This window comes from Clavelina lepadiformis, chromosome 3 (genome assembly GCF_947623445.1).
Source record: "Clavelina lepadiformis chromosome 3, kaClaLepa1.1, whole genome shotgun sequence".
In the NCBI taxonomy this organism is placed as follows: Eukaryota; Metazoa; Chordata; class Ascidiacea; order Aplousobranchia; family Clavelinidae; genus Clavelina; species Clavelina lepadiformis.
Genome location: NC_135242.1, coordinates 17,290,860 through 17,306,688, shown reverse-complemented (window position 1 = coordinate 17,306,688; position 15,829 = coordinate 17,290,860). Strand labels below are relative to the sequence as shown.

The 15,829-nt window shown below is 35.5% G+C and overlaps 2 protein-coding genes across 3 annotated transcripts; one reads left to right on the top strand and one right to left on the bottom strand.

Moving 5' to 3' along the window:
• Window positions 1-6,279: 6,279 nt before the first annotated feature.
• On the top strand, window positions 6,280-8,740 carry LOC143448260 (UDP-N-acetylglucosamine transporter TMEM241-like). Its single transcript, XM_076947906.1, has 2 exons — window positions 6,280-7,272; window positions 7,425-8,740. The coding sequence occupies exons 1-2, from the start codon at window positions 7,065-7,067 to the stop codon at window positions 8,195-8,197; spliced, it is 981 nt and encodes a 326-aa protein (XP_076804021.1). The 5' UTR covers window positions 6,280-7,064; the 3' UTR covers window positions 8,198-8,740.
• Window positions 8,663-15,754, bottom strand: LOC143448261 (NADH-cytochrome b5 reductase 3-like). 2 transcript variants are annotated; one of them, XM_076947908.1, is made up of 7 exons: window positions 15,521-15,754; window positions 15,081-15,256; window positions 12,867-13,026; window positions 12,516-12,704; window positions 11,994-12,104; window positions 9,083-9,182; window positions 8,663-8,980 (listed from the first exon to the last, which is right to left on the bottom strand). In XM_076947908.1, the coding sequence occupies exons 1-7, from the start codon at window positions 15,542-15,544 to the stop codon at window positions 8,808-8,810; spliced, it is 933 nt and encodes a 310-aa protein (XP_076804023.1). In that variant the 5' UTR covers window positions 15,545-15,754; the 3' UTR covers window positions 8,663-8,807. The 2 variants fall into 2 exon arrangements, with proteins under 2 accessions (XP_076804023.1, XP_076804022.1); XM_076947907.1 differs by lacking the exon at window positions 15,521-15,754 and having other exon boundaries at window positions 15,081-15,445.
• Between the last annotated feature and the right edge of the window lie 75 nt (window positions 15,755-15,829).

Below are 15,829 nucleotides of genomic sequence, written 5' to 3'. Positions count from 1 at the left end.
ACAATTTTAAAAGAGATTAGTGAAACAGTTTGAATAAAATACATATTGTTAAATTTCATAAGTGATATATTTACACTGAATACAAAAAATAGACTACTGTTTATATAATGAAGAATTAATGATATAATTAATTAGTGGAAGTTTTATGTACAAATGTCAGATACATTTTCCAAACTTAGTGTGCATACAAATTAATTTTTTTTTGTATCTCAACACAAGCAATAGTCCAGTTAAAGAAAACTGCTAATAAACATGGCTATGAAATGAGGATTACATGTCGCATAAGTTTTGGTTACCCTTTTCCATGTGTAAAACTTTTGGCAAAAAAATCAAAGCAATCGTACAATTGAATAAGCAGTAGACTGCAATATTAGTACTACCAGTTTAGAAACACTCAATAAGTTTAGCATCAACAAACTATTGCATGAAAATTGAACAAATGTAACATTTTCAAAATTAAAACTGATATCATAAGGCTATCACAAATATGATAAGTGAATCAAAAGATAAATAGTTAATCTTTACTTTACAGGGTAACTGTCAAAAATTTTTATTGAAACATAGCCTAATTATGCAAACATGCACTTTTCAAACTTAACAGTTCAAAATGGATTAGCAACTACCGTCAACCGGGGTTACTATGATAAGATTCAGGACATTTCTTTGCCTCCTCTTTCACATGTAGCTCAAAAAGGGTCTGTTTCTTGAATGAGTAACACTTTGGTCCTAAGCTTCTCAAAAAAATAGAAAAAATTCATTTTTATGTTATCACACTTTTTTTATTCAACTTTAAAAAATTATCGTAGTAGCCCCTGGGTTGGGGCTACTACGATAATTCATTGTAAATACCTAAAATGTTCGTTGTAGCCCTCCCTTGGGGCTTTTCTAATAGTTTTATGCATTAAACAAAACATCACAGCTCAATAAAAAACATAAGTGTCAAAACAACATTGTTAAGCACAGCTGCAATAATCGGAGACATTCAATCCACCATTGTCTCTGAGGCAGATTTTGTGATATCACAAATCACAATTGTCACATCCCTCCCAATCCACATCTCTGCTTCTACCTCGTGGAGGGTCCAAGAGGTTGCAGATGACGCAAACTTCCCCTTCATCTTCACTGGAATCATTGGGTTCTGCAGCAGCACGTTTGCGTTTTCTTGCATCAGATCGAGATGAATTTAAATCAGCAATATCACATGATGAAATTGCTGCTCCTGGAGTTATCTTGGGACCACGTTTTCTTGATGCTGTTTGTCTTGGTGAAATATATTCCTCAAGCATTGTGGCGACTGCATTACCAAGCACTTCTTGAACTGGCTGAGAATTGGCAGGTGGCAGTCGCTTCAGCACTTGCTCTCGGTCTTTTGGGAAAATTCCACAGGCTTTAAACCCTGCGACCAAATTTTGCTGCTTTTCGTTCAACCCATCACAGAGTCTTTTCAGCAAAATAGGAAAAATATTCTTCGGAATGGAGTTTTTGGAACGACTCTCTTTCCTCCATTCTGCTAAAATTCGACGTCACATTCGTTTACCTGGCCCAAAGACACTGACGTCCAATGGTTGAAGGAGATGAGTTGCATTTGGAAGCAGGCTAACAAACTTAATGTCATTTTCCTTACAAGCCTTTAAGACTGTTTTACTAAAATGAGAGGCCAAGTTGTCACCCAGAATAATCTTGGTACCTGGAGTGTCCTTGACAGCTTCCAGAAACAAACCAAAAAACCATTTTTCAAACAAGGAAGTGTCAAACCAACCACTCACGGAATGGTCGTATAAAGCATTTTGGGGTCCATTTCGAATCTACTCTGCATAAAGATTCTTTGACTTATAAACAGTCATTGGTGGCAAAAACTGCCCTGCAGCATTTCCGCAAAACATTACGCTTATAGCCTGTTTGGACGAGGCTATGATAGCATTACCATAGTAGCCCCCAAAATCAAAGTAGCCCCGGTTGACGGTAAGCTATTACAAAACGAAATGAGTGTTTTGTTAAGCTACAATGCAGCGGTACAATGCGGTATGCTACAATGCAAAGTTGATACAGCTTACAAGAGTTAATCATTGTTGAAAGTTATTCCATTTTCAAAACCTAGTCCAGTTTGGATTCCTTGACAGTTGGGCAGCAAACCTGATATTGGAAAACTTTGGGGAAAGAAATCCCCTGCTCAGCAAGGATCAAAAGCACATAACAAAGTATCTGTAAAGTACAGATTTTAAATCATGCATTCAAACTTAGCGATTGGAAGCAAACCCAAGATAACTACTGACTGCAAGTCTTTGCATTTATATACAGTTTGAAATGTGGTAAAGCCTATATATCTACATATATGATATAAATGATAGAGATAAGCCAACTGTGCAGAAGTAATGTTCAACCATATTCAGATTTCTTTTCACAAAGTTATAAGGACATCCGGAAAGTTTGGCGTTCTAACAACCACTTTTTCTTTGTTTATTACAAATTAGCGCGATGAGTAAACTATTCGGCGTCCATGTCGATAAAGCTGCTTTCACAACGCTTTCACAATGCTTTCTACAACGGCCAAAAATCTCACTTCTCATGAAAGTAGGTCTATAGGGCCCATGCACAACTACCGGGGCAGTTCTCAGCTTCCTGGTTGGCCGGACTGCAGAGTATGGCCGTTTTCAGCAAAATCTTGGGTTCGCTAAATAAGCAAAAATGACAAGTGCGGTACGCAAAAATGCTAAGAAGCATGTAGGTGCGCAATTAAACGGTAATGAACACAGCTTGACTGAGTCAATCTTTGTATCAATACAATATTGAGTGCACAGAAGTTCTGTCCAAGTCATTAAGTGCAAAATAAAGCACCATAAGTAGGGCACTGAAGCTCATGAAAAGCATTAGAACTGACCACCGGCATTCTGCCAGAATCCTTGCAAGATCATAAAATCCAAAACAACAAAAAAGCAACGCGACACTGCCATGAATCCCAACAAATGGTAAAGCATGAACTATAGCCAAATACTGTAACGTAAATTGTAAGGAATAAAATGTTAAACATATCAAAAAACTCTAAGCTGTTAGTATTAAAATAATCTTTTAACACTGCATAATTAAGAGATACAAGATCGATTCGCCATCTGCGTGACGAGATATCATCATGCGCTCAATGAGAAAATACACTGTAATTTTTGAGCGATTCTGCTAAGAAATCGAGCCGAGTGGGCCCAGTTTTTTATTTGCCTATATTAAAAACAATTTCTTTACTTTTAGGATGTTTCCTTTAAAACTTAGCTCCAACCATAGAAAAATATACAAATTTATAGTAATTAAACAGGTACTTGATCGACCAGAGTACGTAAGCCCACCAGGATATCATCATGCTTTATGTTGTAGCGTTCACCACCCTGTCTGCTAGAAAGCGGCAGGACACCACGATTATTTGCTCAAAAAAGTATTGTGTTTTTTATTTTATTCGCTGTTTGCATGTCGATTCAGCCGTCTTTTAGACAAGGAGGCATACAAACGCTCTTTTAAAACGTCTCTTCGCGTCAGGTTATATCTGTCCTTCGGCACATTTTATTTATTAATAAAATAATGTCAAGTTAGCCACAGTGGAGTACAAGGAACAACTCAACCCATAAATATAGCGTAATTTTATTCGTTGCGCTATAATATAATATATTCAACCAAATTTTTGAGCAATTCTGCTGAAAAATCGAGCCGAGTGCCCTCGCATTTTTATTTATCCATATTAAAAACAATTTCTTAACCTTTACGATGGTAACTGTCAAACTTAGCCCCAACTATAAGAAAATGCGAAAACGCGCCACACAATTATACGGCATTGGCGTATGTGAGACGTGACTTCATATCATCATGGCGAGCATGGCACACAAAATTGATTTGCTTCACATAAAGGTATAGGCATTAGGGATGGGCCGATACGAACCCAAACCCGAATAGATTCGCCGAATATCGCCTTTATGGAAGATTCGGGCGAACACGAATACCAACAACGGCGAACCCGAATACAATATTACTTATAAATTTACAAATTTTCGTAAAAAATGATAATCTAGTTTCCCGACAACGCTAAACTAGAGTCAGCAGTACGTACAATGAAGTACGTTTTCCTAACGATTTTGCTTTTTCTATCGTTTTTTAAACACTATTTTTCGAAAGAAAGCGATTAGATTATCGATTACGTCATTTTAGAAGCAAGACTTGACAACTTTTGGAGGAAATTTTATTGTTTGGTTCTAATACGAATAGATTCGGGATTCGTTCGTGTCGACCTTCATGATATTCGGGTTCGCACGAACCCGAATAATCTTCCTCGCGGCACATCCCTAATAGGCATAGATGGGTAGTACCGTGGTACTATATTACCGAATTACTGTATCGCGGTACTTTTTCAGTACCGTTAACGGTACCGTTGGTACTTTTGAAAAAAAGTACCGAATTACTTTTTTCAAGAAATTTCAGTCAGTCCCGGTATTCGGTACTTTTCATGTGATTAGTTCAAAATTTTAACAAGTATGTAATGAAAAGTGGGTATATGGCACCTGAACTTGAGAGGTTGACCCACTTCGCTACAATAATTACTTGTTGAAATGTTTATTGCGGATGATGATATATGAGTCTCATGATGTCGTTGTCTGCCTTTCTCACCCACAGATATAATTGTTCACCTTGACGGCTTATTGTCTTGTGAAGATGACAATAAAGTTGTCTATCTTAACACTGAACCTCTTCAAATTGAGTTCAACAATGGTTACACAAAAATGACAACTGTATATACTATATACTGATTATATTGAAGCTTCTTTGACCTGGAGTAACTTTATCGGGGCATAATAGCGGCAAACATTGTGTTTGCGGCGGCATCTTTTCACAAAAAGTACCGGTACCGAGTACCGACTAAGTATCGAACTAATTTTATTTTAAATAATACCGAATACCGAAACCGACGGTATTTTCTAAGTACCGACTGCCCACCTCTGGATATAGGCCGATTTATGGCAATGCTACAGTATCGTATGATATATATTTCGTCATCACCTCTGAGAGCTAAAATTTTATTTAAATAAATCTAGGCCCTTTTTGAAATATTTTAATGAGCTTTAAGGCATACTGTTTTGAAAATGTTAGTAAACAAATCCCGTGTGCTGACCACAACAGCGACACCATCGGGAAGAAACAAAATCATCACATATAAACTAAGGAAATATTTAAAATAAGTTATTTAGAATATTCCACCAAAAAGAAACTTCAACCTGCACATTAATTATATTGATGGTGACATTAATATTGGCCAAATTAAAAAAGTTTAAACCATTGTACATATAACCCATTTAACGCATGGTATAGTTTTTTTGGGAGGTTGGGCATAAGGAAAATTATGCAATGATTCGCAAGTTGGCTACTATGCTGTGCAAACTTTACTTACTTGCATACTGTACTTATTCTTCATAAATAAACGTAATATCTCATCACAATATATCATAAACTACAACTGTATAAAGAAAGAGCTCAAGCTGAATTTATAAAACATTAATATGCAAAACTTAAAAGTAGCTTATCTGTCATTTGTGGTAACATAAGGTAAAAATATGATGCGGTAAGTGGATGGTTTGATGCTATGTTGCATCAAAATCGTTTGGGCTGAAAGTGTCGTCATGTAAGTAAGCTAATTAACGTTCTGCCTTCTTTTAAAAATACAAAACCATTCCTTTCCAATAATTTATAGTTATTAGAAACCATAACTTTCAACGCATGACGACAGCTTTTAATGCTGAAAGACCAAAGTACAACAAGTGTAAAACATAAGTATGACAACTTGGAGCTTTGCCTAGCCTATCCTATTTTTCTTAATGCATGTATTTCTCTGCATAGTGCATACTGTTGTTCACGCCAAATAATAAGTTTCAAACCATTAAATATTTATTACAAATCAACTTTTCCATTAAATGTTTTATTAATTAAGCAATATTTAAATTAATAGCTGATAATAAGTTTTCAAACAGATAGTACTTGTATATTAGCATTGCGTAAACTTCATGACACGCCGCCTAATCTTAAAACCTTAAGCGCCATACGCATAGATATAATATAAACATTTATAAAAAATCACTTATATCACCAACACCAATAACACTTATATAATACACATATTTATATATACTGTACAGTATATATAATATAATGTTTATATAATATCTATGGACATACTCAACTTACGCGCCACCTTGAATTAATGTGACGTGGCTCCGGCGCATAAGTTTGGCGCGTGGTTGGAAATGCTGTTGTAAGTTGTAACCGTCTAGCACAGTGGTTCTTGAACTCGGGGGCGCGAGAGATGACAAATGTACATTATCTTCTACATTTTTCATTAAACATGTGCATTATCTTCTACAAAGCCTCGAATTAAACGTTTGGTTTCCCAAAAACAACTACATCCGTCACATTAATGAAAGTTGATTGAAAATAAATTGTTGTTTTGTTTAATGCTTTTTTATTATGTAATGAGGTGGGGCGCTGATTTTTTAGGTACCGTCAAGGGGGGGCCTATGTCAAAAAGTTTAAGAACCCCTGGTGTAGCACGCTAGCCGTTTACCGAAGTAGGTTTTTGCAACTTCGATAACAGGCAGTCGGTGAAATAAACGCTGCCACTTGACCACCCCTATCACACAAATCTTAAAATAATGCCACTGATGTAAGGTAGCAGCCATTGGAGAAGACTTATTGCACATTAAGTTTGACCGGCTATTCAACTCTTATCCATAAATTCGCATCATTTGCCATATATATAGTCACCAGTACTGCATCTGCATGTTAAACACAACTGTCATTTTGAAATCATTATTTATATAATCAGTATTTTCAAATAACAACAAAATTTGAAGCTTCTGTGCTTTGTTTAGAAAGTATTTTGTTTAGCCATCAGCATTTAAAAAGAGATCCTGTGCTTATTTAATTCATGCTAGTTTATGTAATGCTAACCTGTGTAAATATAGTCAAATTTTTGCTAGGCCCTATTGGATGTCATAAACGTAACTTCATAATCAGAAAATAACCCAGGTTTGCAGTTGTGCATGATTATACAATTACTGTATTTTGATAGGACTTACGTAATTCAGATGACAAATGTGCGCATTTATGGTTATGCAGCATACTGTTTGCTATACACAACTGCAATCCTATGTAACAAATATGTGCTAAGCACACTTGGATTTCAATATCCTACTATATTTCAAGGGTGGCAAACTCTTGTTGGATTTTTAATGATATACGGATACTCAGGTACATAGCTTTTTTATCTTGTTTGTATTCATTTTGTCATTTGTCTGTATCGAAGTATGGACAACTGGGCAGTCCGTTTTTACATTTAACACATATATTTATTGGTTTAAATCATTTTCATTTAAATCTATGTATATTCATTGTTCATATAGGAAATGTTTTGAAAACTGTGACATTATCAGAGGTGATTCCATGGATTCCTGCAATGTTATTGTATGTCGGTAGTATTTACTCCGGATCAAAGGCACTTGCACATCTCTCTATTCCAGTTTTTCTTTTGAGTCATGGTGCCAGTGATGTGATTTTAATGTTGTGTGACAGTCATATGCCCACAGGTGGTGTTCATGCCAGCATGCCTTTTAAAATTGGTGGGATGATGTTGGCGTTTTGGAGTGCTCACTACAACGCCGAACTTCTTGATCTTGTCTGGATTATTTTATATACTTTGTTTGCTGGTGCATATAGAACACTTTCCTTCTGGTACACTACTCCCCAATGGCCATATTCTGGCTTAACAGCATTGCAACGCCAATACCTAAACAATATGTTAGGTTTTGCATCACTTTTATCCACAGCTGTTTTACTTGGACATCATAACCATGTCGGAAACCATTTTCCTCATCTTGGCTCTGTAAGGTTTTATATTGGATGTCTGTTGAGTGGGATGTTAAGTTGGGCAGTAAATTTGGTTTTTGACAATATATCATCAAAAACCAGATCATCAAGTATTGAAGCAATGCAATTAGCTTCAAAAGTAATGGCTCTGATACTATCAATGCATGTATTTCCAGTAGCACATTCTTTGATATTGTGGGCTGCAATCTTGTTAGGTGTTGTAGGGGATGTGCTTCACATGATAGGGAAACTAATGGAAGAGAAAGGTAACCATAACAAAGGTTTAAGTGATATCATGATTGGTCCTTGAAGTAGGTAGTGTGTTTAGTTAAAAATTTATTAGTTTAACAATATCTATTGAATCTATGCAAACCTATGATGTGTGCATGAGGCCTTGTGCTTAACTTCAATAGAACCAGCTTGCCATTTCTTCTTACAGTATGTTTATATACTCGCATATGCAATTTTTCCAAACAATAATCTCAAGCATTTTTGACAATATTTTTTATTTCACTATGTGTGTACTTAGTTCTGGATGTAGTGACGGTTGTATTTTATTATTATTTGTATAAGTATTTTTACCATGATTTTGTATTTCACTATGTGTGTACTTAGTCCTGGATGTTAGGTGGGTTGAGAAGGTAACGGTTGTATTTTATTTGCTGTGATATCGGTATTCAGTTAGAGTCTATAAACATATCAAGGTCATCAAATTCTTTCATATTATTGACGTGTTCTAGTAGTATACATCATATTTTTTTAAAGAGTTGAAGTCTGATTTTTACACTTCCATCTGCAGTTTTATTTCATTTACGAAAAAAATTAGTTTAATAGATATGGTTGTTTTAGTGTCTGTTGCTGACAACTTTAAAGCATGATTACTATCTGCTTCATATTCCCATATAGAAAGTTGAGGTAACTTAAAAAGTTACCAAACGATTATCCTGGTGTCCAGCGTTTCTTAGATTAGGTAAACATGCATATTGTATCATGGGAGGAGGCCCACACATTAGCACTAAACAGTCTGTGCTTGGTGGTGGTAGGTGTTCACGGATCATCTCCTCACTAATGAATCCAGTTGAATACTGCCAATCTACAAAAATATTTTGTACATAAAAAGCAACGAAAATGCTATATCACTAAGTGAAATTTCGTTAGCCAAGTCATATCCTATGCACAATATCCTAGTACACACCCTTTGGTGGCCTGTCAAGGGTGTACCACAGCTTGAATTGATTTGGATATGCTTCTGCACATTCTTCTAGCTCCTTACGCACTAAGATATCTTCATCTGTCTAATGACACATACACAGCAATATATGAAATCAACAATAAAATTTAACTTTAACAGGGCAAAATACATAGATGCTGTGAACAAGATGCAGTTGATGTATCACAATGGCATTTAACTGCAGCTTTAAGAGACTTATCGGCTTTAGTAAGAAGTCCCAGCTATGTACCGTAACTACAGTGGGCTTGATTGTCACTTAAAACAAAAAGACAAATAATTTAAAATTTAATTTGCAAAATTCTCTGTCAAATCTGTATGGTGCTTATATAGGTGAAACGAGAAAGAAAGAACAAAAATCTGACGTAAAAAACTTTTGATACAAAAATACTTCTTTGAGTAAAAACCCCTTGAAAAAAGAACACATAATAATAGATTGGTGGAAAGCTCATGTGCTTAATTTTGTATCAGACTACTGGATAACAAAATTTGTGGAATCGTTTTGTATTAACCCTATTTACACTGTGTGGCCGACCCTGCACACAGCAAAACGTGGCCTACAGTTGCACTGTTTGCTGTAGAAACTTAAAATTTGGTGACATTTCCTAAAAAAGGTTCAGTTATCTTTCCATGTTTGTTTTATAAAGTTTGATTTTGTCATATTTTAATAATTTTGCTCTCTCTCTGCATTGAAGCGTATCATTTTCGTTTACTCATTTACGCACTACTAACTCGATTAAATGTTCTCTTGCGTTCACTTCTCGTGGTCAGCTGGTTTTCCGCACAGCGGGGGCGCAGCGTAACAAGAAAAACTTCAAGGAATGTATCATTTTTAGAAATACTTAATTTACACTTCTTTAGTTTTACATTTATTATGTATTCAGGAAGCCAGATGTTTTTGCTATTAACCTGTAAAAATCTGATCAGTTTACAATGTGTGTGCAGTATCGGCCACACCTAGTTAAAATAGTAATGTCGCGTACCCGGTTTGGATAGGGTTAACACAAAACATGACTTAACAAACGATAAGGAGAACAAGCCTATATACTCGCAACATTTTAACTAAACTTGTTTTATATTTGTTTGTCATTAACTAGTGGTAGTCAAAGTAACAACATAAGTCATCTAAGTATAGGTATTGTTACTCCCGAAAAAAATCTACTCCACTACAAGTAGAAGTATTGCTGTTAAAAACTACTCAAGTATGAAGTAAAACATGGTGTACCGACACTTATCCACGCGACACTTAATCACTTGGACATTTAATCACCCCACACATAATCACTTGGACATTTAATCACGCGACACATAATCACTTGGACGCGACAGCACTTGGACAGCGCCTTTGTCTATAGCCTGCCGCTGTCTTACCGTTGTAAATCGTGATTATTTTAATTTAGCGGACATTACTATGACTAGACAGTTAATCACGCGACATTTATACAGCGCCTTTGTCTATAGCCTGCCGCTGTATTACCGTTGTAAATCGTGATTATTTTAATTTAACGGATATTACTATGACTAATAAAAACGGAACGAGGGCAGGTTGCATTGCAAGAACCACGAATGCAGTCGAAGGTTGGCATTTTGGTCTCCAAGCGCTTTTTCAATGCCACCACCCGACATTGTGGACTTTCATACAGGGAATTGAAAAAGACATTCAAATGCAACGTGCAACGTTTCTGCAAGGAATTGCTGGTACTCAACCTTCTATTCCAATGCGGTACAAGGCACTGAAACTGCGCGTGCAAAACACAGTTGACCGTTATCTGTCAAGCGAGATTTTAGTTTATCTTCGTGCAGTTGCTCACATTTCCCATGCATGACATTGTTACCTAGTGTGTACGGTAGCCTTATCTGCGCAAACAATGTTTAATCATTTTAACAATTTCTTTTCAGGTTTATATTTGTTTTTCGTGTGTAGACATGCAATTTTCGATACTGTAAATGTGTGATTAAATGTCCAAGTGATTATGTGTCGCGTGATTAAGTGTCGCGTGATTAAGTGTCGGTGATTAAGCGTCGCGTGATTAAGTGTCACCAAACCGTAAAACATTTTTTAAATATGCAAGTAAGAACTAGTTATCGATCAAAATATAAGGTTGTAAAAGCACAAATTACCAAGAGCTTTATTGTGTGATTATATGTCAAAACCAAGTTATAGACTGTTTATAAACAGTTTGTGCAGATGTGATTGCAAATGAAAATTACTGCAAATTATCTTCGAGCTAAAACACTGACTACTTCAGCATTTGGTAAACCTACTCAGGTACGTTAGTCTTAATTTTACATACGTGCATTACTTAAAAGTAAAAGTACCCATGTATAAAAATATTTAAGTAGCCAAAGTATAATAAAATTAATACTTAGACAACTTAATTAAAAGTACAGTACTTGATTACTGACCACTACAGCAAATTAACTGCTTGGTTTTTCCTTTGCTCCATTATGTAGTTTTGCATTTCTTACGTCATAATAACGTGCATCATTATCGTTTCTTACTAATTTGCTCATATCTAGGTAATTTTGTCTGCTGTAGTTTTTTAAAATTAACTTTTTTGTTTTCTATTGTTGTAATCTGCATTGACGAAGCTCACCAGCCCGGGTCTGCGAAACGTTAGTTCATTAAAACAAATTTAATCGCCAGAGGTTAATCTTTTGTTGTTGAAGTTATGCCTTGTAGCAAACACAGAATTTTTAACATGGCTGAATGTTTAAAAACAAATTTGTTTCACCAATATGAATACTTGATCAATAGACTTTTCGTGCAATAAATTAAGCAATTTAAATGATGTCATGAATATACAACCAGCCCTCTATTTTACTGATTTAATGCAAAACCTGTCTTCAGAAAGAAAAATGTGGATTAAGTCATTACCTGGTTTGCAAACAGTAACCATAGTTGTGTTTTGTCAGCAGGGTCTTTGAGACATTGCCTAATTAGCTGAAGCATTGGTGTGATCCCAGTCCCTCCAGCAATCATTGCAACCTTTACAAAAAAGAATAGGTTCGGGTTCTATTTCTCAATATCAGTACCCTGAAACAATTTTCTTTTTTCATATAACAAATAAGTTTGTCATTTCACACTTAAACTCATTCAGTTGATTTATTTTTTTGTAGTTGGTTTCATGGAAATGAAACATTTGATATCAGTGATTGCTTCCTAGTTATCACATTCCTGTTAAATTGCAACACCTTGGAATTAGATAGTTAATAGTTAAAAACAGTGACTATTAATTTAAAGTGTTTAAAAAAGGTTAACGTGATGCAATAAATTATGCATGTGTGTAATGCTGGTTAAAAGCTGGTAATTTCAATTTGTTACATATAATAGGGGGCACAAACTTATTATAACAGCCACCACTTTTAAATAATTATATTATATAATAATATAATATACCTGTTTGGCACGTTTTGCATAAGCAAATCCATTTTTTTCATATCTAACACAGAATTGTCCTCTCGCTGTATACTCAACCAAGCCATTTGGGCCACGTACGTTTACTGCATCACCAATTTTGAGATTATCAAGATACTGTGACATTTTTCCACCATCTGGGTACTTCGGATGTGTATTTTTGAAATATACCTACACAGTAAAGGAAGTGAAAAAGATTTAAGCAGTGGTAGAATTTATTTTTTTAAAGATCTAAATGTCCTCAGTGATTACAAAAGGAATGAGGTATCTAAGCAGAATAAACCATTATTGCATGACATTATAGAGACACATTAGTCCAAATTTATGGCCAACCTTTATGACCAAATCCATGTGGCCTTTGTCATCATCGGATGTAACCGGTGTATATGGTCGCACAACCAATTTGCCATTTACTTTGGCAGACAGAAATATATGCATTCCAACAGGCAATCCTAGGATATGCTTTTCTGATGGAAGTTCAAACACAAATTTCCTGAAAACAAAACATAAATTGGGATGACAAGATACTCGGTTCCTTTTCCGTCTGACATATCTAACATAGAGTACTCCAATTTTAAATACAGTGCTCATTAAAAATAGGCAATTAGGTGAGAAGAACCGGTATGCAAAGTGTTGATCAGAACTAATTAAGGTTTCTTTAAAGCTAAACTTAAAATATAAGAAGGAAAATTTGGGTTAGGTTTCATAACTACCAGTATGTCATAGCCATCAATTTAGGTTAACTGGAAACTTATATAGCTTCAAACCAGTGGCATATTTAGGATTAAGTTAAGGGGGTTGTGGGGAGTTTTTAAAAGCTTGGTAAAAATTCCGCGTTTATCCACCTCATCAAAAATGCATAAAGTGCAAAAAATCGGAAAAATGGATTTTCATGCCTTCAAAAATGCCTGAAATAAAATGAACGGTCATACATTTTTCGAACAATAGCTGCCAATTTATAGTACACTATATATATACAATTGCAAAACGATTGTTATTGCCATATGCAACAACTTTAAAACACTCTTTACCTGCCTAACATGTTTTCCCATTGGTTAGGTTTAGATTGTAGTGGTCACAAACAAGTAAACATGATAAGTAACAGGAATAAAGATGTATAAAGGCCTATGGCCCAAATATGGATTTGTAAGGTGGACCATGGTTTAATCCTCTCCAAATGTTCTAGAGCTTCGAACGTAAAATTTTATCCAGTTAAAAAGTGACCTTCAACAGCTTATAGTGACAGTTTCTCCTTGTTATAATATCATCTCCTCTCTCCCATGGCCATCTTCATACTCAAACAAATTTGCTTCCTGTACATACCTTAACACCAGTTCAGTGTGTATGTTCGTATTTGTTTTTTAAATTATGTTATTGTAACAACGCATCGTAACAACATCACGGCCACAGAAACAGGATCCACCGATCCTTGGGATGGGGTTTCTTTTCATGATCCAGATACATTAATCTTAATGAATTTTTTTGTAGTGTTGCCATTTTCAATGTGTCATCAAGTATATATCTACATGTCCTTTTAATTGTAGCCTAGTTACCACACTGCCTCAGCCTTCAACTTTTTACAGATGTTTGTAAGCATTTTTTATTGTTGTAAATTTTGTATGTTGGGTTTAGTGGCCATTATTCATTTTTATCATTTGGTTACATTAGTTTTGCACGTTTTAAGCCTTTGGGCTTAGCTGCTTTTTCCCGCTCATTGTTTGTTAGTAGCGTTATTCTATAATGGTTAGCGTTTTATTTTTTGTTCCCGCATCGAAAATGTTAAAAAATTTACAGTTACAAAAAAGTTAAATAGTAACATCAAATAAGGCTACTAAAAATCATTTATTACAATACCTTACGGCATAATTATGTCAATATTAATTGCGAATACTGGTAGGCCAAACCTGCAAAACGAAAAGGATGGCAGATTTTTACAAAATATCATGTGTGCAGAGGCACAAATCTAGCACGAAAGCTTCTACTTTTCGTTTGTGTATTTAATTAAGGTCTAGTACAAAACTACACAACCACAGGATGCCTTTGTATGCTAGACCTTGGCTACTCAAACTGTGACGTCGTTTGTTGTGCACTTGTTAACTTGACCTATCAATTCCAGATTGATGTTCAAAAAAATAACTATATAAATCAACTTTCCATGTTTAGTCATTATAAATCGTTATGAATGTGGAAGTGAAGGGCGTGTATGTTAAGAAGACTTGAGCGTATGCTAATTTTCTCACATTGAAAGATAGCTTTTGCCTACATTTTGCAGGTCTCATGCACTTTTGCACTCCTATTGCAAGGTCTGATAGGGAAAGAGTTATGAAGTAACACAAAAGAAATTATGACATTACAATTCCTCGATATTCGAATCTGGTATAGGAGTGCAAAAGAAAAGACTCCCTTTTGCAAAGAAGCCTAATTTAACAATTTAAACATTACAAAACAAATGCTGTATTCTGCCATACTGGTATAACATTGTTTTCTGTATGTTACGATACCGATACGGTATCAAGGTCTAGTGGTATACTTTACGTAACAGCATACCTGGTATCGCGACTAATTTCATCCTTTCGTATTAGTTTCAATGCGTACTTTGCATTTGGGTCCAGTAAAGTTTTGGGTGGATTGCTTTCGTCTCTTTTCTTCTTGAAATACCAGCCAGCAGCAGCCACTGCTGCTACGGTTATTCCAATGCTTAGAATTCCACTACCGCTTGAAGCCTGAAAGTGGGATATTAACCCATGGAAATATTGGAACAACGCAGCCATTCTACTACTTCACTCACATGCGGTAAATGAGTGAATAACGTATGGTTTTAGATCGTTTCCTTGTTAAAATTTAACCTTCCGCAACGTGCAAGCTCGCACGCACGAATAGGTCAAAGATTTAAACCGCCAGTGTAACCTCATTTTACCCCAACCAAGTTTTGTTTGCTGTTCACTCATTTACCACACCGATGTTTATCAGTACTGTTACATACTTACTGGTACAGCTGCATCCGATGCCATTTTGTTTCACCACTTACATGAAGTGCTGCCAAAATAATGCCTCTTACTCTTGCAAATATTTGAAATTTCCGCGTTACGGCCTATTAATGATGCTGACTTGCAATTTCTTACAACAGCTCAACGAACCATTAAATTTCTGAAAAACATGTTCTTCACTCATACGTACATTCACAATTGAACTATAGTTAATACATAACTATAAGGTATATGGATGTATTAACTATGGTTGAACGAATGTTGTAGCCCGACTTCAACATTCAGCGAAAAGCAGGCATTGTTTACCTC